This window comes from Anas acuta, chromosome 2 (genome assembly GCF_963932015.1).
Source record: "Anas acuta chromosome 2, bAnaAcu1.1, whole genome shotgun sequence".
In the NCBI taxonomy this organism is placed as follows: Eukaryota; Metazoa; Chordata; class Aves; order Anseriformes; family Anatidae; genus Anas; species Anas acuta.
In genome coordinates, this window is record NC_088980.1 from 731,260 (window position 1) to 750,188 (window position 18,929).

The 18,929-nt window shown below is 71.8% G+C and overlaps 1 protein-coding gene across 1 annotated transcript in view; it reads right to left on the reverse strand.

The window, feature by feature from the left end:
* The window catches only part of LOC137851961 (SCO-spondin-like), a 35,234-nt gene that overhangs the window by 14,901 nt on the left and 1,404 nt on the right, over positions 1-18,929 (reverse strand). Inside the window, 62 exon segments of the mRNA XM_068673124.1 lie at positions 4-149; positions 402-533; positions 1,085-1,255; positions 1,361-1,407; positions 1,505-1,757; positions 1,836-2,000; positions 2,164-2,337; positions 2,505-2,596; positions 2,673-2,798; positions 2,915-3,044; positions 3,226-3,348; positions 3,476-3,655; positions 3,795-3,959; positions 4,584-4,754; positions 4,869-4,997; positions 5,319-5,589; positions 5,667-5,697; positions 5,795-5,975; positions 6,055-6,196; positions 6,483-6,580; positions 6,665-6,883; positions 7,005-7,118; positions 7,251-7,305; positions 7,405-7,564; positions 7,636-7,786; positions 7,860-8,042; positions 8,173-8,310; positions 8,388-8,540; positions 8,980-9,073; positions 9,075-9,218; positions 9,330-9,396; positions 9,475-9,619; positions 9,771-10,007; positions 10,191-10,254; positions 10,256-10,377; positions 10,460-10,690; positions 10,821-10,886; positions 10,889-11,220; positions 11,331-11,424; positions 11,503-11,652; positions 11,761-11,870; positions 11,966-12,093; positions 12,217-12,419; positions 12,507-12,641; positions 12,728-12,984; positions 13,057-13,151; positions 13,507-13,687; positions 14,232-14,484; positions 14,838-15,003; positions 15,081-15,302; positions 15,386-15,558; positions 15,650-15,776; positions 15,848-15,986; positions 16,071-16,311; positions 16,844-17,006; positions 17,077-17,199; positions 17,379-17,464; positions 17,568-17,726; positions 17,901-18,003; positions 18,189-18,388; positions 18,475-18,645; positions 18,758-18,840. Coding sequence (XP_068529225.1) covers positions 4-149; positions 402-533; positions 1,085-1,255; positions 1,361-1,407; positions 1,505-1,757; positions 1,836-2,000; positions 2,164-2,337; positions 2,505-2,596; positions 2,673-2,798; positions 2,915-3,044; positions 3,226-3,348; positions 3,476-3,655; positions 3,795-3,959; positions 4,584-4,754; positions 4,869-4,997; positions 5,319-5,589; positions 5,667-5,697; positions 5,795-5,975; positions 6,055-6,196; positions 6,483-6,580; positions 6,665-6,883; positions 7,005-7,118; positions 7,251-7,305; positions 7,405-7,564; positions 7,636-7,786; positions 7,860-8,042; positions 8,173-8,310; positions 8,388-8,540; positions 8,980-9,073; positions 9,075-9,218; positions 9,330-9,396; positions 9,475-9,619; positions 9,771-10,007; positions 10,191-10,254; positions 10,256-10,377; positions 10,460-10,690; positions 10,821-10,886; positions 10,889-11,220; positions 11,331-11,424; positions 11,503-11,652; positions 11,761-11,870; positions 11,966-12,093; positions 12,217-12,419; positions 12,507-12,641; positions 12,728-12,984; positions 13,057-13,151; positions 13,507-13,687; positions 14,232-14,484; positions 14,838-15,003; positions 15,081-15,302; positions 15,386-15,558; positions 15,650-15,776; positions 15,848-15,986; positions 16,071-16,311; positions 16,844-17,006; positions 17,077-17,199; positions 17,379-17,464; positions 17,568-17,726; positions 17,901-18,003; positions 18,189-18,388; positions 18,475-18,645; positions 18,758-18,840 — 9,364 coding nt within the window.

Here is an 18,929-nt window from a genome sequence, read left to right on the forward strand (position 1 = left end):
CACCAGCAGCAGGGCCCCCGGGGGGCAGGAGCAGCCGGGGTGGCAGCGCCCACCGGCCGCGGGGGCCGCGCTCAGCTCCGCGCACGAGGCCGGGACGTGGGCGCACGGCTGCCACTGCTTGCCGGGGGGGCAGACACCCGGCTCCTCGCCTGGAAGGGGGGGCACAGACACCCCCTGAGCACCCCCCAGCACTGTGGGGGGGGTGTCACGGTGTGGGGGGTGGTGGCATGGGGGGGGACACGGCTCTGCGCCCCCACAACGCCTGTGGGGTGCGCCGGGGTGCGCCGGGGTGTGGCGCGGCACGGGGTGGGGTGACAAGTGACATGAGGGTGGGGTGCTGGGGTGGACGGACAGACGGACAGAGGGACAGACGGACAGACGGACAGACGGACGGGGCTCACCAGGGCAGGGCGCAGGGTTGCAGGTGCTGAACTCGAGGCCGCGCAGTGGGGAGCCCCCCCGCGTGCGGTTCCTGTAGCCGCCCCCGCAGGGCACCGAGCACCCCGACCACGGCCCCCACGGTGCCACAGCCCCTGCGCACGTGGGGGAGGTTTGGGGTGCTGCCTGGTCCTGTACTCCCCCCCCTCCAGGGAGCACCCCCCAACAGGGACACCCCCAGGAGACACCCACCTGAGGGCACCCATCCCATAGACAAGTGTCCCGGGGGGTGTCCTCTCTAGGGACACCCACCCCAAGGGACACCCACCCGGGAGCACCAACCCTGAGGGCATCCCCCCAGGGGCACCCACCCCAGGGACACCCCAGGGACACCAACACCAAAGCCGCCCACACACAAGGGACACTCACCCCAAAACACCCACACATGGGGGGGGCACACATCCCTGGGACACCCTCCCCAGGGACAACCCCCTGGGGACACCCCAAAGGGGATACCCCAAAGGGGACACCTTCCCCATGGCACCTCCCCAGGGACACCCCCCGGGGACACCCACCCCATGGCACCCTTCCCAGGGACACCCCCTTGGGGACACCCCAAAGGGGACACCCCAAAGGGGACCCCCTCCCCATGGCACCCCCCTGGTGACCCCCCACCCCGGGGTCCTGGGTGCCAGGGGCTGCTCACCCCGGCAGGGCTGCAGGCTGCAGAATTCCACCTCCATTCTGGGTCCCTGGCAGGGGGGGCCCCCCTCGGCTGGGGGGGGCACCCCAGGCACTCGGTAGCGCCGCCGCGTCCCCACGTCGCAGCTGCGGCTGCAGGAGCTCCAGGCCGTCCAGCTGCTCCAGCCGCAGGGCACTGGGGGGGTTTTGGGGACTCGTTGCACCCCCCCACCCTCAGCCCCCAGCACCAGGGGGCACCGGGACCCCCCACTCACCCCCATGGCCCCCGCTGGGTTGGTACCTGGGCAGGGCTCCGTGCCGCACACCATCTCCCCGGCCACGCAGGTGCTGCACAAGAGGGGATGTGAGCAAAGAGGGGGGGGCGGAAAGCAGGGCTGGGCCCCCCAGGACCCCTCCCAGACCCCATCCCCGGTGTGACCCCCACCAGTTGTTGCAGGCGTCGAGGGCGGCGGTGTCACCGGGCTGGTAGAGGTGGCCGCGGTGGTGGCAGGGGCAGCGTCCGGGTGGCACGCAGCTCCCGTCCTGCAGCAGGAGCCCGGCGGGGCAGTGGCAGCCGGGCTGGCAGCGCGCGGCACACACCACGCCGGGCTCCAGGTCCCGGCACAGCCGCGGGCAGGGCCCCCCCCGGCTCCGGCACTCCTCGGCCGTGAGGTACCGCATGGTGCCGGGGCACTGCGCTGCGGGGACAGCGGGCAGCAGGGCTTGGTATCGGTCCCCCCTTGGAGCCACAGCCCCGCATCCCGCCGTGCACGCACCTCCACAAGGCTGGGGGTTGCAGTCGCGGGTCTGGAGGAGGGGGCCCTCGCATTCGGCCCCCCCAAAGGCAGGGGGGGCGCAGGCCCGGCTGCGCGTCTGCACACCGGCGTCGCAGGGAGCCGAGCACTCGGACCAGGAGGACCAGGGCATCCAGACGCCTGCCACTGCGGGGAGAAGGGCTCGTGACCCCCCCTCACCAAACATCCTGGGACCCCCACCTGCAGCAGGGGCTCCCCAGTGGGTCCAGCCTCCCCCAGACCCATGGCTCTGGTGCCACCAGCAGCCCCCCACGTCCCCAGCATGCCCCAAGCTGTCCGGGGCGCTCACCCGGGCAGGGGGCCGTGTCGCAGGGCTCCTCCTGCGCCCCCAGCCCCGGGCAGGTGCCCCCCAGCCCCTCGCAGTGCCGGAATCGTCGCCGCCTCCCACGGTGGTCCACGTGGTGGAAGCAGCTCCGGGAGCAGGGGGACCAGGGGGTCCAGGCGCTCCAGCCACTGCTGGGCTCTGCGGGGACAGACGCACGCGTGACACCGGAGCACCCCCCGCGGGCACCCCCACGTCACCCCCACCGGGGGTGGTGTGAGCAGAGGGGACGGCTGCCCTCCTGTCCCCGGGGTGCTGGGGGTCCCCGCAGCAGCCCCCACATCGCTGGGACAGGGGGGTGCACGTACCGGGGGCGCAGGGCGTGTGGCACTCGCGCACCTCCCGGGCGTCCCCGTCGCAGGGGGCTCCGCCGTGGGCCGAGGCAGGGTTGGAAGGGGACCTGTGGGCACGGCGTTGTGTTGGTCCCCGTCCCCACCAAGCACCGTGGGGCTTGGCCCCCCTCCCCAGCCCCACACCTGAACCTCTCCTGCGTCCCCACGCCACAGCTGCGGTCACAGGGGGTCCACGGTGACCAGGCGGACCAGCCGCAGGGGATGGGACAGGGCAGCTCCTCGCATGTCACCGCCCCGTCCTGGCACACGCTGGGGACAGAAGCGGGGCTCAGCCATGGGGACGGGGACGAGGAGCAGCCACCGGGCAGTGTGCGGGGTGTCCCCGGGCACGGGGACAGGGCAGGGGGCACGGTGCTGCCGCTCACCACTGGCTGCAGTTGTCCCGCAGGAAGACACGGCCGGGCAGCCAGCGCTGCTGGCCCAGGTGACAGTGGCACTGGCTGGCGTTGACGCAGGCGCCCTCCTGCAGGAACAGCCCTGGCGGGCACCGGCAGCCTGCCCGGAGGCACCAGCTCAGCCCCGTTGTGCCCTCACCGGCACCCCGTGCCACCCCTGTGCCACCCCTGTGCCACCCCCATGCGCACCCTGTGCTGCCCCCATGCCACTCCGTGCCACCCCTGTGCCACCTCTGTGCCACCCCGTGCCACCCCTGTGCCACCCTGGCCCCACTACTCACCCTCCTGGCAGGGGCTCTGGCAGCTCGCGGTGGCACTCAGGTCCCCACAGGCTTGGGGACAGGGGGGCACCAAGCCCCGTGCGCAATCCTCTGCCCGCACCAGCACCATCCCGGGGCTGCATTCTGAGGGGACAGGGGATGCTGTGAGGGTGGGGTGCTGCCCCGTGCCCCCCCTGCCCGCAGCACACATCCCCACGCCATCACCCCCCCTAACTCCGTGTCCCCCTCCTGCTGTCCCCCCGTCCCCTACCTGTGGTGTCCCCGCAGGGCTGCAGGTTGCAGGGCTGGCTCTGCAGGGCCTCCCCGGGGCAGGGCTGGCCCCCGTTCTTGGGCGGGGGGTCGGTGCACCTCCGGCTGCGGCTCCGCACCCCTCCCTGGCACTCGGCGTCGCAGGGGGACCAGGCGCCCCACGCAGCCCAGCCACCGGGCACTGGGGGGGGCAGCGGGATGGGGGCACTGCGGGCACTCCCATCCCTACGGGGTGCAACGTGCCCCACCACGGTGCCCACCACCACGATGCACCCAGGACAGAGCCCCCCCAGCAGCGTGGGTCCCGTGGGGGCCGGTACCTGGGCAGGCGCGCAGGAAGCAGGAGCGGGCGTCGAGGTGGGGGCGCGGGCAGGAGCCCCCCGGCAGGGCGCCCCGCAGCAGGACCCGCTGCCGGGCGGTGACCCCCAGCCCACAGGAGCGGCTGCACTCGCTCCAGCCCCCCCACGGGGACAGGATGCAGTCAACTGGTGGGGACAGAGAGGGGTCAGGGCTGCCCCGGACCCTCCCCACGCCTGGGGCTTGTCCCCACGGGGGTCTCATAGGGACAGAGCCAATGCTCAGCCCTGCTTGGTGCCCCAAGCCCAGTGTCACCAGCCCCAGTGTCACCAGACTTGGGGTGTCCTGGGGTCCCCAAAGGGGCAGAGGGCTGGAGCTGGCCAGGCACAGGATGCTCTGGGATGAAGGGAGACCCCTTCCCCATTCCTGCCCACATCCCAGTCCCCAGCACCATCAATGTCCCTGTCCCCGTCCCTATCCCCTTCCTTGTCCTCATCGCCATCCCATCCCCATCCCCATTCCCATCCCCATCCCCATCCCATCCCATCCCATCCCATCCCCATCCCCATCCCATCCCATCCCATCCCCATCCCCATCCCCATCCCCATCCCCATCCCCATCCCATCCCATCCCATCCCATCCCATCCCATCCCATCCCATCCCATCCCATCCCATCCCCATCCCATCCCATCCCCATCCCCATCCCATCCCCATCCCCATCCCCATCCCCATCCCATCCCCATCCCATCCCCATCCCCATCCCATCCCCATCCCCATCCCACCCCATCCCTCCCCACCCCGTCCCCCCGCACCGCAGCCGCTCTCGTCGGTGCTGTCGGCGCAGTCCCGGTGCAGGTCGCAGCGCTTGGCCAGGGCCAGACACTCACCGGTGCCGCAGGAGAATTGCTTGGGGGAGCAGGTGGGGGGGGCCCCTGGGGGCCAAACCAGAGGGGCTGGGGGGCTGTTGGAGGCCGGGGGGGTCCCTGTGGGGCGGGCGGGGGGCAGAGCTCAGTTGGGGGTCGCAGGCAGGGCCGGGGGGCTCGGCACCCCCAGGACCTCTCCGTGTGGGTTCTGGGGGGGGGCGGCGGGGGGCTCACCGCAGTGCACCTCGTCCGAGCCGTCCAGGCAGTCGGGCCGCCCGTCACAAACCATGGTGGCATCCACACAGCCCAGGACATCGCAGGGGAACTGGTCCTCGGGGCACAGGAGCCGGGGCAGGAGCCGCTCTGGGGGGGGGACACAAGGGGCTGGGGGGGAGCCCCGGGGCTGTGCCCGCTCCTGGGGGCACCTCTGGGCTCTCACCTCCTGCCCCATAAACACCCGGCCCCGTGGCACCCATCCCATGGCACACCCCGACCCTACACCCTCCCGACCCTACAGGACCCCTGCCCCCATGGCATCCCCCAGCCCCACAGCTCCCCCAGCAGCAAGCCGGGGAGCTGTCCCCACATTGCCCCAGGGACACCCGTGTCCCCCTGCGGTGCCAGGGGAGGGGGAGTTTCTGTGTGTGCCCCCCCTGGGGCTGGTGCTGAGCCGTGCCCCCTTACCTGCCGCTGTCGGGGTGGGGACCCCGGTGGGGGGCGCAGGCAGAGCAGGCAGCCCCGTGGCAGGGGGGGTGACGGTCACGGCGGCCATACCCGGTACTGGGGGGCTGGCAGGGGGTGGCCCCCCAGGGGACACCGTGGTGGTGGGGACAGCCGATGGCCTGCTCATTACTGGTCCCAGCACAGCGGGGTGGGGGGATCCGGTGCTGGTTGCACTGGGGGGCTCCATGGGGGGCTCAGCAGGGAGCAGCCCAGCTCCTGTCCCCGATGTCCCCTGCGCATGGGGAGAGGAGCGTCACCCGCTGCCACCCCCTGCGCCCCGTCTCATCCCCCCCCATCCCCGGAGCTCACCAGGATGCCAGCACTGGTGGGGGCCGGGGGGCTGCAAGGAATAGAACCGGGCAGTGAGGGGTCCCGCACCCCAAACCCCAGCTCCGGTGGGGGCGCAGGCTCCGAGGGGACCCCAGCAGTGCGGGTACCTGGCAGGATGGGTGGGCACCGCGGTGGGGGGGGGCTCGCAGCCGGCCTCGTCGGCACCCCCGGCACAGTCGGCGACGCCGTCGCACCTCCGGGACGCCCCCACGCAGCCGTCCCCACACCACAACTCGCCCACGCCGCAGGGTGGTGGGGTCGGCGTCGCCCCGAGTGGGGCAGGGGCCACTTTGGGGAGGGGGAGAGGTGAGCGGGGGGTCCTGGCAGTGGGGGGAACCCCCACAGACCCCCCCAATGGCTGCAGTACCTGGTGGGCAGCCCAGCAGCTCGGTGCGGAGGACGATGCGGTTGTGGAAGCGGCGCGGGAGGATGCGCACGTGCTGCGCCTGCACCATGCGCCCCAGCGGCCGCACCACCGGCGTGACGGCGTCCCAGTTGCCCTGGAAGAGCTGCGGGGAGAGCAGGGGCGCAGGGCTGGGTGTGGGGGGGTGCACCCATGCGCGCTCCCCGTGCTCCAGCACCCCACATCCAGCCCTGCGCATTCGCGCGGGTGCGTGCCAAAGGTGGAGGGGAGGTGACACGGGGTCACCGCATCCCTGGCCAAAAGGGGACACTCAGAACCACTCTGGGGGCAACTGAACAAGCTCCATTCAGCCCCCCCGTGCACATTCACACCCTCACACACACACCAGGCACAAGCAGCACCTTGGGCTCTGGCTGGCTGCCAGCAGAGACCTGTCGGTAGTCGTGCCAGCGCGTCCCGTCGGCGCTGAGCTGCAGCTGGAAGGCGGTGACGAAGGCGTCGCCGGCACCTGCCCCCTGCAGCACCACCCCTGGAGGCAGAGACGTGGCACACGGTGGCACCGGTGCCGGTGCAGTGCCCGGGGGCAGCGGTGCCGGTGCCACGCAGCACCCACCGGTGAGGTTGGTGGGCTGCAGCAGGTCCAGCTGCAGGAAGGGTGGCTGCGAGGGCAGCCCGGGGAAGATTTCGGCTGGGGGGGCCCAGCCCTGCAGCTCCTGCCCCGGGGAGACGTGGTGCAGGCGGCCGGCGGGGGCCGGGTGCCCCTCCTGCGAGGCCGAGGCGCTGAAGCTGCTGTCGGGCAGGGAGGCGATGCCCAGGGGGCTGTAGCAGGGGTCTGCAGGCAGCGGGAATGGGGTTGGGGGGGAGCAGACTGGGGTCGGCCCCTCCTGGGAGGCGGTGACACCGCAGGGCTGGTCCCCAAGGGGACACGCTGTGTGAGCGGGGGTCTCACGTACCGCCCGGGGGAGGCAGTGGGAAGGTGGCCAGCGGGCTGCTGGGGGGCTCTGCCGGCACGCTGGAGGGGGTGGGCTCCGTCGTCACCCCCGTGGGGACGGCCGTCACATTGCCACCTGCAGCGGGGACAGACACTGTGCGGCACCCAGCTCCTGGTGGGCACCTGGGAGGACCACAGCCCGGCTCCCGAACAGCACCCCGAGGAACATGGGGCCGTGCCCCCCCTGCACCCCCAGCCCCGGGCTCACCTGGCCAGGCGCAGAAGCAGCAGGAATCCCCCTGGCCCTCCACCAGCACCTGGCCCTGCACAAGGGGACCCCGTCACCACCGGCACCACGGTGCCACCGCTGCGCCCCCTCCCCTGCCCGGCGAGCCCGGCGCAACCCCCCCTGGGACCCTCACCTGCGGGCAGCCCCCGGCGCTGTGTGGGCAGTAGGGCGAGCACCGCACCTGGGGGCCGGGCAGGCACTGGCAGACGCGGCAGGGCCCCGAGCGCCAGCGCTCCCCGAGCGCACGGGAGCGGCCCTGGTGCTCGCACGCCTGGCACGGCTCCGTCTGGCACCTGCGGGAGGGGACGTGGAGGGGACCTGCTGCTGCCACCACCCTCCCCGTGCCCGTTCACCCTGGCCTCACCTGCGTGCCTTGCGGTAGATGCCGCGGCACTGCCGGCCAGCACCACGTGTGCCGGGGTGGCTGGGGCTGCGGAAGGACCACTGGATGCTCTGCACGCCGCAGGGACCCAGGCACTCGCCCCAGGGCGACCAAGGGGACCAGCTGCAGCTCACTGCGGGCACAGAGGGGGGGTGAGAAGGGGGTCCCAGCACCCTCCCCGAGGTGGGGCACGGCACAGGGCGCACCGGTGCAGGCGGGGTTCTGTCGGCAGCGCCGGGGCTGCCCGTCCAGGCAGGTGCAGAGGCGGCAGTTGAGCTTCACGCGCTGCCCCGGCCAGTAGCGCAGCCCCTCCACCTCGCAGCGGCACTCCCGTGGGCGCACGCAGCCCCGCTCGCCGTCCAGCACGAGGCCCTCCGGGCACCAGCACCCTGCGGGAGGGCGGTGGGTGGGTGGGTGGGCACCCACCATGGAGACCCCCGAGCCCAGGAGGTCTTGGCATGGCTTGGGGAGGGGGCTGGTGGCTGGGGGTTGGTGCCACCCTGTGACCCCCGGACTCACCTGGGGTGCACGGCTGCTCCCGGGGGCACTGCGCGCGGCTGGCGAGGTCGGCGCAGGATGCGGGGCAGGGGGCGCAGGGGCGGTGCTGCAGCCCCCCAGGGCAGGTGGTGGGGGGGCACCCGTCCTGCTGGCACGGGCCTGGGGTGGAGAAGCGGGGTCAGGGCTGTGGGAGCCCCCGGCAGGAGGAGCTGGGGGCTCAGGGGGGGGTCACCCACCTATCTCCAGGGTGGCGGGGGCCGTGGCGGGCAGCGCGGCGCAGGGCTGGCCCCCGTCCCGGGGGGGCAGGCAGTGCCGCTGGCGCACCACCACCCCCTCGCAGCCCCCCGTGCAGTTGGACCAGGTCGCCCACTCGCTCCAAGCGCCGTCCACTGCGGGCAGAGGGAGGGGTGAGGGCAGGCAGCCCCCCCCCGGGCAGCCCAAGATTTGGGACCCCTCCTCCACAGCCTCCCCCCAGGCAGATCTGGCTGTGGGAACCCCGCTGGGCACGCCAAGCGGCCCCCAAATCCCCCGGGCAGCCCAGGTCATGGGGACCCCCAAGTTCCTTGGGTAGCTGCAGCCATGGGAAGCCCCCCCCAAGCAGTGCTGGCAGTGGGAGCCCCCCCAGTCCCTTGGGCAGCTCTGGCTGTGGGACACCCCCAGATCCCCTGTGCACTGGGAACCCCCCGGGTGTCCCCAGCAGCCATGGACACGGGAACCCCCAGACCCCCTGGGCATCCCCGGCCACGGGAACCCCCAGATCCCCCAGGCACCCCAGCCACAGGGACCCCCCAGCCCCCCCGCCCCATGCACAGCCCCTTGCCCACTCACCGGGGCAGGCGGTGCTGAAGCAGGGCCGTGCCTGCGTGGCCTCGCCGTGGCACTGGTGCAGCACATCGGGGCCCTGCTGGCTGCAGCCCCGCGCACAGCAGCTGCTGGCCGGGGCCGCAGGAGCGGCTGCAGGCACCCCAGGGTGCCCAGGGCCCCCAGTGCCCGCAGTCCCTCTCATCTGAGGGCACCCAGCCTGAGGCCACGTCCCCATCCCCGCAATCGGGCAGCCCGTTGCAGACCTGCGGTGCGCGGCGATGCTGAGCCCCCCGGGCAGGGCAATGGGGAGGACCCCACAGGGCCCCCACCATGGCACAGAGCACGAAGGGGGGGTCCCCGTCCCGTGGCCGTACCTGCTTGAAGGCGATGCACTCGCCGTCCCCACAGGCGTACTCGGTGCAGGGACCCCCCGTCCGGTTCCTCCCTCGGTGGGGACGTGGCTGTCTGCGACAGGGACAGGGCTGTGAGCACTCACGGGGCCCCCCAGCCCCAATACACCTCCCACCCCCCCTTCCCTCACCGCAGGCCAGCTCGTCCTCGCCCTGGGGACAGTCGAGGCTGCCGTCGCACACCCTGGACGCGTTCACGCACACGCGGTCGTTGCACACAAAGTGCCCCGGGCACGGCGGGATCTGGGTAGAGCCTGCGCCAAGGACACAACCCCATCAGGTGTCACCGCACTGGGACGGGTCCCCTGAGCCACTCTGAGGACCCCAGGGGGTGTGGAGCCTCGCTGCCCCCCCCCCAGAGGGTGTCCAGGGGATGGGGACCCTTGGGGACCCGCGGCGCCTCACCGCAGGTGTCGGCGCTCTCGTCGGAGTGGTCAGGGCAGTGGGGGACGCCGTCGCAGAGGTGGCCATGGGGGATGCAGTGGGCGCCCAGGGTGCAGGGGAATTGCCCCAGCCCGCAGCTCCGGTTGCAGCCCAGCTCGTCGCTGCCGTCCAGGCAGTCGGCCTCGCTGTCGCACAGCCAGCCCCGCGGCGTGCACTCCCCGCTCTGGCACGGGAACTCGTAGGGACCACACGCGGGAGCTGGAGGTGTCACCCCGGGGTGCCACAGTGAGCAGGGACCCCGTGCACGGTCCCCACGCGTCACCCCCAGAGCTGCAGGGGGCAGCCCTGGCCTCTCCGTCCCAGCCACGAGTGGGGTGCTCCTGGTGAGCCCCCCAGATGGCAGGGACATAGCAGGGTGCAGGGGACACTCATGTCCCTCACCTGCTGTGCCGTTGGCAGGCGCCGTGGGCAGCTGGGCAGGCACGGGAGTGGCCCAGGACACGATTGCAGCGTGCGGGGCTCTCGTCCCAGCCGTCCCTGCAGTCCCAGACGCCGTCACAGAGCTTTGCCTGGCCCATGCATGAGCCGTCGGGGCACGGGAGCTGTCCTGGGGCACAGGTCACCCGGCCTGCAGGGAAGGGGACAGTCCCCAGGGGCGATGCCACCACAGTGGGCTCTTCCCCGCGGGCGGCATGGCCACGTTCCCTCACCTGGGCAGAACGCCTCGTCCGTGCCAGCCGTGCAGTCCTCTGTGCCATCGCAGACAGCGGCCAGGGGCAGGCAGAGGCCGTCGGGGCACTGGAAGCGGCCGGCGGGGCAGACGCAGTCCCGCTCGTCGCTGAAGTCCCCGCAGTCGTCGTGCCCGTCGCAGCGGTGCGGGTAGGGCACGCAGCGCCCTGCTGCGCAGCGGAACTCCCCGGTGCCGCAGGTCGGGCTGCAGCCTGCGGCGACAGCGGGCAGACCCCCACCATGGGGCAAGGACCCCCCCATTGGGGACAGGGGCGTTGGGGCACCCTCACCACGGGGCACGGGAACACGCGGAGCCATCCGCAGCGTGCTGGGGCCGCTCACCTGCCTCATCCGAGTCGTCGGCGAAGCCGCAGTCCAGCTCCCCATCGCAGACACGTGCCCGGGGATGCAGCGGCCGCTGGCGCAGCGGAACTCCGGGGGGGCGCAGGCAGGTGGGGGGCAGCCACGCTCATCAGAGCCGTCGGCACAGTCGGGCACGCCGTCGCAGCGGGCGCCCCAGGGCACGCACTGCCCCCCGGCGCAGCGGTGCTGGTGGGGGGCGCAGCGCGGGGCGCAGACTTCATCCGAGCCGTCCCCGCAGTCGTCCTCGTTGTCGCAGAGCCAGGCGCCCGGCACGCAGCGCCCGCTGGTGCGGCAGGGGAACTCGGAGTCGGGGCAGCGGGGCTGGGGTGGGCAGGGCTGGGCGGTGGGCGCGCATTGCCACAGCCCGGCCGCGCACGTGCTGCGGGGTGGCTGGGGCTCAGTCCTGGTGCGTGGTGCCCCCGTGCCTGCTCTGTTCCTGGTGCCGCGGGGGCACCAGGGATGGGGACACCCCACTCGCACCCCACTCACCAGTTCTTGCAGCCCTGCTGCACCCCAGCACCGGGTGGGAAGGCGATGCCCTCCCAGACACACGGGCACTCGGCGGGGTCGATGCAGCTGCCCTCTGCCCCCAGACAGAGAGGTGTTGGTGGGCACGGCGTGGGCCATCCCCACGGCAGCCCCACGGCGGCCCCACGCTCACCGTGCAGCACCTTCCCCTCGGGGCAGAAGCAGCCCTCCAGGCACGACATGGTGTCGCAGTGCTCGGGCAGCTCCAGGCCGAAGTTTTGGCAGGTCTGGGGGCAGGGGGGGCCGCAGGCGCTGTACTCCTGCCCCCCGTCACACTGCAGGGCTGCGGAGGCAGGGGGGTCACGGGGCTGTATCCTGCCAGCCCTGGGGTGAGCAGGACCCCCAGCCCGGACCCCCCAGCCCATCCCTGGCACCGGGGACAGGGACTCACGGCACAGGTCCTGGCTCCTCCATCGGATGTGGACACCGCGCTGGCCGCACTCCTCGGCGTAGGTGGCGATGGCCGTGCACAGGCACTCGCAGTCCCCCCCGGAGTCACAGCTGCCGAAAGGGCACAGCGGGGTGGTGCTGCGGTGGGGACAGGCAGGGGGGGCTCGGGACCCCCTCCCAGGGGATGTCTGCAGCCCAGCACCTACCCGCAGGCATCGAAGACACACCAGTCGTAGAAGCGCTGGCACGGCACCTCCTCGTGGCAGGGCGCAAAGAGGCGCTGCGTGAGGACGCTGCAGCGCTTGCGGGCCCACGTTGCCCGGTGTGGGTTCTCCTGGGGGGCAGCTATCACCACCACGGGAAGGAGCCCCCCTCCCCACACCATCACCCCTGAGCATCCTTCCCTCCCTCCACCAGCCACCCGCAGCGGGCGCCTCCATCCCGTCCCGCTCCGTACGGTGCAGGGGTGCTGCGTGTCCGCGCCGTCCACCTCGGGGCAGAGCAGGCTGACGCGCCAGGAGTTGCCGAAGAGCTTGGCGGTGGGTTCCAGCACGCCCTGCCGGCTGGCCAGGTCGTTCTCCGCATCACGGTCAAAGTTCCCGCAGAGCCCGGCCACGCGGCCCCGGTGCTGCGGGTGCAGCCGGACGTACACCCGCGTGCCTGGGGACGGGATGGGGCACGGCTCCAGGCAAACTGGGGGCTGCTACATGTCCCCACATGGTGTCCCATGTCCCTCCTGGGTCTCACCTCCATCCCAGAGCACCGTCAGCCCCAGGCGGGACAGCAGGAGCAGGAAGAGGCCGGCGCGCTGCAGCGTCAGCCCGCTCCCGCTGTAGGTTTTGGGGGGCCGCACCGAGACCCCGTTCACCGTCACGTCCCTCCCTGCGGGGCAGCGGGGCTGTGAGGGTGGCCGTGTCCCCCCCCCCACCCTTCACCCACCCCTCCTGCAGCGTGGGGCCGCCCCTCACCTCGCAGCATGTGCACCACGGTGTTGCCCAGCGCCACCACCACCGATTTGGTGCAGGTGACGCCGCTGGAGCCGCAGGGCACGTTCTCGGCGGTGACGGCGAAGAGCCCGCCGGCCTCGCGCACCAGCACGTACTCGCAGTCCCCCAGGAAGGAGAAGGCCTTCCCGTCGAAGGTGATGTAGTGGGGGTCCCCCGTGGCCACGCAGGTCCCCGCGCAGTCCTCGCTGCCGCACCGCCACCGCTGCCACCGGCACACGCTGGGGGCACGGAGCTGAGCGCGGGGACCGTGGCAGCTCCGCACCGCGGTGCTGGGCTGGGCTGGGGCTCACCAGGTGTTGCAGTCCCGGACGATGGTGTCGTTGGGCTGGTAGAGCCGCCCGTTGTGCTGGCACGGACACTCCTCCGGGGACACGCAGCGCTCGTCCTGCGGGCATCAGAGCCGTGCGAGCCCACCCCGGGTGATGCGTGGGGACACCCGGGCACGGGTGCCAACAGATGGGTTGGGGAATGCCCAGCTCCTGCTGCCCCCCACAGCCCTCTCCAGCCCCTTATAGCCCAGCTCTCCAGTGTCCCATATCCTTAAGACCAAATTCCCCAATGCCTCACATTCCCCAGCTCCCCAGCACCCCACGTCCCCTGCACCCCTCTACCCAACATCCCACCTCCCCCGACCACCTCCCCAGTGCCCCCGGTGCCCCATCCCTGAGCCTCCCAGTCCTCAGTGCCCAACCCCTCCTGGTGCCCACCCATGAGGGCAGCAGAACCGGGGGGACACCCACCAGGAAGACGGTGCCTGGGGGGCAGACGCAGCCGTCAGCAAGCCCCGGGCAGGTCCCGTTGGGCTCGGTGCTGTCGCAGGTGCGCAGGCAGGACCCGACGGCGTAGACCAGGTCCCCGGGGCAGAAGGCGGCCTCGGGGCAGGGGGCATCGGTGCAGCTCCAGGAGCCCGCGGCGCAGACGCTGGGGTGGGCAGGGGGGGCTGCGGTGAGGGCTGGCACCCCCATGTGGGGCATCAGCCTCGGGGAGTATGGGGTGGGTAGGATGGATGGGACCCCCCCAGCCAGCCCCATGCTGGGGTCCACAGCATGCCCAGCACCCCTGGGGCCCCCCGAAATGCTGCTCCCAAAGGGAGGTGGCCTCCAGCAGCACCCAGGTCCCCACACGGCTATGGGCTTGTCCTTAGCCCCAGGAGGGCAGCTGGAGCCTGGAGCTCGGCCCCCAGCCCCAGCAGGGGTCTGAGGACAGCGTCTTCAGAGGTGACACCGGCGCCACGTGGCAGGGACATTCAATGAAACCCACCTATCCTGCCGCACCGTCACAAACAGGCCATAGGGTGATTTCATCAGGTGTCTCCTGCCACCACCTCACACCTCCGGCACCAGCCTGTCCCCGTCCGGTCCCTGCTGCCACCACATCCCCACAGGCTGTCCCCTGGGGCAGCCCATCGCCCCCCGATGACACCGGAGCCTGGGGACACAGCGCCCGGGGTCCCCGCGGCACGCACCAGGCGTTGCAGCCCTGCCGGATTTTGCTGCCCGCTGGGTAGAGCTCGCCGCCGTGCCGGCAGGGACAGACGTCCTTGGGGACACACTGCCCGCCGTCATCCAGCACCAGCCCCTCGGGGCAGTTGCAGCCGGAGACGCAGAGGCCGTCGAGCTCGGGGCAGGAGCCAGCCCCGTCCAGGCGCAGGTCGGCGCAGGTCCTGCCGCAGGGGCTGCTGCACTCCTGGAAGACCTGGCCCCCGCCGCACTGTGCGCCTGCAGGGAAGGATAAGGTGCAGTGACTGAAGGCAGCCACCCTGCCCTGCCCTGCACTGCCACCCATCCCATTAATCCCATTAATCCCATCCCATCCCCATCTCCATCCCATCCCCATCCCATCCCCATCCCATCCCATCCCCATCCCCATCCCATCCCATCCCATCCCATCCCATCCCATCCCATCCCATCCCATCCCATCCCATCCCATCCCCATACCCATCCCATTCCATCCCATCCCATTCCCATCCTCATCCCATCCCATCCCATCCCATCCCATCCCCATCCCCATCCCCATCCCCATCCCATCCCATCCCCATCCCATCCCCATCCCATCCCACCCCACCCCTCACCACAGAAGCTCTGGTTCCTCCAGGACAGGACCGCTCCCTCCTGGGCGCACTGCCGTGCGTAGGCAGCCAGCGCGGGGCACAGGCACTGCTTGCCGGCCGGGCAGGCGCACACATCGTAGAGGCAGAGCTGGTGGAAGGGCTCCCTGTCCACGAGGTGGTGGCAGGGCTGGGGACAGGAGGGGACACATCAGACCGCGCACACCGCGGTGCCAGCTCCTGGCCAGGCGCAGGGCTGCTCGGCACCTGGAAGGACGCGCCGTGCAGGACGGCACAGGCGGCTGCGGCAAGCTCCCGGCGCGGGGCGTAGGTGCTGCAGGGCTCAAAGGGGACGGGGCCGAGCACGGGGCAGGCGCTGGACACCCGGTACTTGTTGGCAAAGGCGGCAACGCCGACCTCCACGTCCCCTGCCGGCGTGGCGAACTCATCCCCCTGGTCCCAGTTGTAGGTGCCGCAGAGACCCCGCACCTGCGGCACGGGCACAGCGCTCGGGCACGGTCTGGGTGCCTGGCGAGGGTGCGAGGGGGGTAGTGGCACCCAGAGGGGCTCACCTTGTTGGCGAAGACAGGCTGGAGGGTGATGTACACCGCGGGGGTCTCCAGCCCCCACAGCACGTGGGTGCCGAAGGCTTGGAGCAGCAGGAAGGAGGAGGACGCTCGGCGCACCGTCAGCGCGGCGCTGGCGAAGGGCAGCGGCACCTCCCGCCCGTTCACCTCCACCTCGCCTGCATGGGGAGAGCAAAGAGGGGGGTGTGTGGGTGCGTGGAGCCCCCCCAGCCACTGCCTGTCACCTCTTTGCCCCCCAATGTGTGTCACCTGTGCTGCGCAGCCGTGCCGAGGCGCCCTGCACGGTGACGGAGAGCACCCGGAGGCAGCTGAGGGGCTGGCGGCCACCACACGCCTCCTGCTCCGCTGTGATCAGCAGCGTCCCCTCCACGAAGTCCTGCGGGCAGAGAGCGTGTTGAGCACCCCCCCTCACCGTGCACCCCCTCCCCAAACCCCCTGGATCCTGACCTGCACCAGGATGTACTCGCAGGCGCCCGGGAAGGAGAAGCGCCGCTGGTCGAAGGTGACATAGTGCAGGTCCCCCAGCACCGCGCACTCCGCCGCGCACCGGTCCTGGGTGCAGAGCCAGCGGCCCCCCCGGCACGTGCTGAGGGAACAAGGACGGTGCAGGGGACGCCGTGTGCCCCCCCATACTTCTTTTTCCCCCCTTCTGCCACCCCCCAGGACTCACCACTGGTTGCAGCGCTGGCGGATGCTCTGCCCCGGGGCGTACTGCTGGCGGCCGTGGAGGCAGGGGCAGGCGCTCTGGGGGATGCAGCCCCCCCCGGCCAGGTACAGCCCCGGGGCGCACTCGCAGCCGCTGGCGCAGTCGTCCCGGCAGTGCCCCTCCTCGGCAGCACCCGCGGCCGCGCAGCTGGCGGGGCAGGAGGACACGCAGTCCGAGTACCGCTGCCCACGGCCGCACTGCCGCTCTGCGGGACACCGGGGCGCAGCTCGGCCACATCCCAACACATCCCAACACATCCCATTACATCCCAATACATCCGTCCCACCACATCCCTCTGTGTCCCACCACATCCCTCAATGTCCATCCCACCACGTCCCAAATCCATCCCACCACGTCCCACCACATCCACTCAGTGGCACCCCACTGCATCCCTCCTGCCACGTCCCACCATGTCCCACCACATCCATCCCACCAAGCCCCCCACCCACCCACCCAGCCAAGCCACCCGGCTGTGGGTTCAGCTCCGAGGCAGCAGCACCGCTCCCCCCAGCACCCCAGGCCACAGGGAACGGGATTCACTCGGCCAAATGCAGCTCCCTTTGGAGGGGTGCTGCCCTGGGCAAGGGGGGCGTGGGGGATAGGGGCAAGCATGAGCCACCAGGGCGCACACACACCCCATCGGGGTGCCCACGAGCTCCGTGGGTGCTGGCAGCACGCAGCAGGGTGGGGGAAGAAAAAGGGGCTGGGGACCCGAGCATCCCCTGGCACATCCCTACCGCAGAAGCCCGGTCGGCGCCAGTTGATGTAGGCTTGCCGCTGGGCGCAGTCCCGCACATAGCCCGCAAAGGTGTCGCAGACAGCGGGGGGTGGTGAGGGTCCCACACCCCCCTCCCGGCAGTGCACATCCAGGCAGGCCTCGTAGAAGCCGTGGGGCTCGACCTGGTGCAGGAGGCGGCGTCAGGGTGGCGGGGCCGTGCGCCCCCAGCCCCGCGGAGCCGGTGCCACTCACCGCGCCGTGGCACTGGCTGAAGGGCTCGGCGAGCAGCTCCCCGCAGACAGCCTCAGCCGCCTGCCGTGCTGCACTGCCTGCTGCACAGCCTGGGCTGGGCTCCACCGCGTCCCTGCAAGAGAGCTGTGCCCGGGTGGGGGGCATCAGAGCGGGGGCAAACCCATGAGGGACCCCCCAGCACCCCACTGTTGGGAATGGGGTTGAGGTGACAGCCCCAAAGAGCCCAGCTGGGTGCTGGGCACGGTGCCCCGCTCTGCTCGGCCACATCCACTCCATTTCCCAGCTCTGCCCAGCCCCGGTACCTCGGAGCTGGCATCGGGGATCCTCCAGGAGTTCCCAAAACTGGCAGCAAACGGGGCCACATCCCCTCCGACCCGCAGGAAGTCATCTGGGCAAGGGATGCCGTGGATGCACCACCCGTCCTTGGCACGGCCACCCCTGGGACTGCCACTGCTGCGCCATGCAGGGTGCCAGCGAGGGGCCGGCCTTACCAGTGGGGTCGTCGTTGTAGGGGCCGCAGAGCCCCCGCGTGCTGCCCCACAGCTCGGCGCTGACCGTCACGTAGCTCGTCCCGCGCCCATCCACCTTCACGCGCACGCCCAGCCCGCTCTCCACGGCCACAAAGTCCCCAAGCCAGGTGATGCTGATCCCTGCGAGGACAAAATCAGGGTCAGGAGGGCACAGGGACGAGGAGGGGACCCAGTGGGGCTCTGCTGCATGTGGCCCCCCTGAGCTGGCACTGTCCCCCTGCAGCACCTGGTGCCACAAGCCACCAGGTCCCCAGCAGTGCCCCATGGGGACAGGAGAACCCAGCTGCCCCTCACCGCCGTGCAGGTGGGGCTGTCCCTCCGGCACCACCACGCTGTTCACGGAGACGTTCCGGCCCCGTGCCACCACCGTGTCCAGCCCAAATGTCATGTGCAGCACCTGCGGGATAGAGGCTGTGAGCAGGGGGACAATGGGGGCATGGCAGGGACCCAGCAGCCACAGATATTGTGGCACAAAGCGGGGATGGAACCTCTGCCATCCAACACAGGGCTAACCCCAGCCACCCTCTCCATCCACCCCGTGCACATCTCCCCGTCGCGTGCAGCCCTGGGGGTGGCCGGTACCTGCGGGCTGCCCATGGCGATGGTGACAGCCCAGGTGCCATCTGCGGAGGCAGCCAGGCTGTAGGCACACTCGCCCTGGAAGTGGAAGTGCCTCCCGTCGAAGCTGCGGTACCGGGAGCCAGCCCAGGCGAGGCAGCTGGCAGCAGGACGCTGGTGCCGTGCCACCGAACCCCGCGGAGCTGCGGGCAGGGGCACATCTCCTGTGCCGGGGGGGCGAGCACCACTCAGCAAGTGCCTGGCAGAGCCCTGCACCCGTCCCCCTACAGCTCGGGACCCCCAGACCCACCGGCGAGGGGCTGGTGGGCGCAGGCGAAGCAGAGCGCGGAGGAGGCGTTCCTCCAGCTGTGCCCCCAGGGCTGGTGGCAGCACTCGGCCATGCTCACGGCAGAGAGGTTGCGGGCACCCGGCGCGTCCTGGCACTGCCACCCGGCGTAGCAGTGCCCCAGCGAGCCTTCCCCTGCGGCAGAGGGATGCAGCTCGTCCCCGTGGCACTGCGATGCCCCCCTGCTGCCTGCTAAGCCCGGCGTGCAGGGGACCACGGTGCCACCGCGCCTCTGCCAGCCCCTTACCTTCGGTGCAGCGGGGGCCGCTCCAGCCGGCGCAGCAGGCGAGCACCGTGCGGTTCCTCACCACCGGCCGCGTCTCCGGGGGTCTGCGGAGCCGGGGGAGCCCTGGAGTCAGGCTGAGGGCGAGGGGCACGGGGACGGGCATCCCCTGGTGCCCCCTGCCCTCCCCGACACC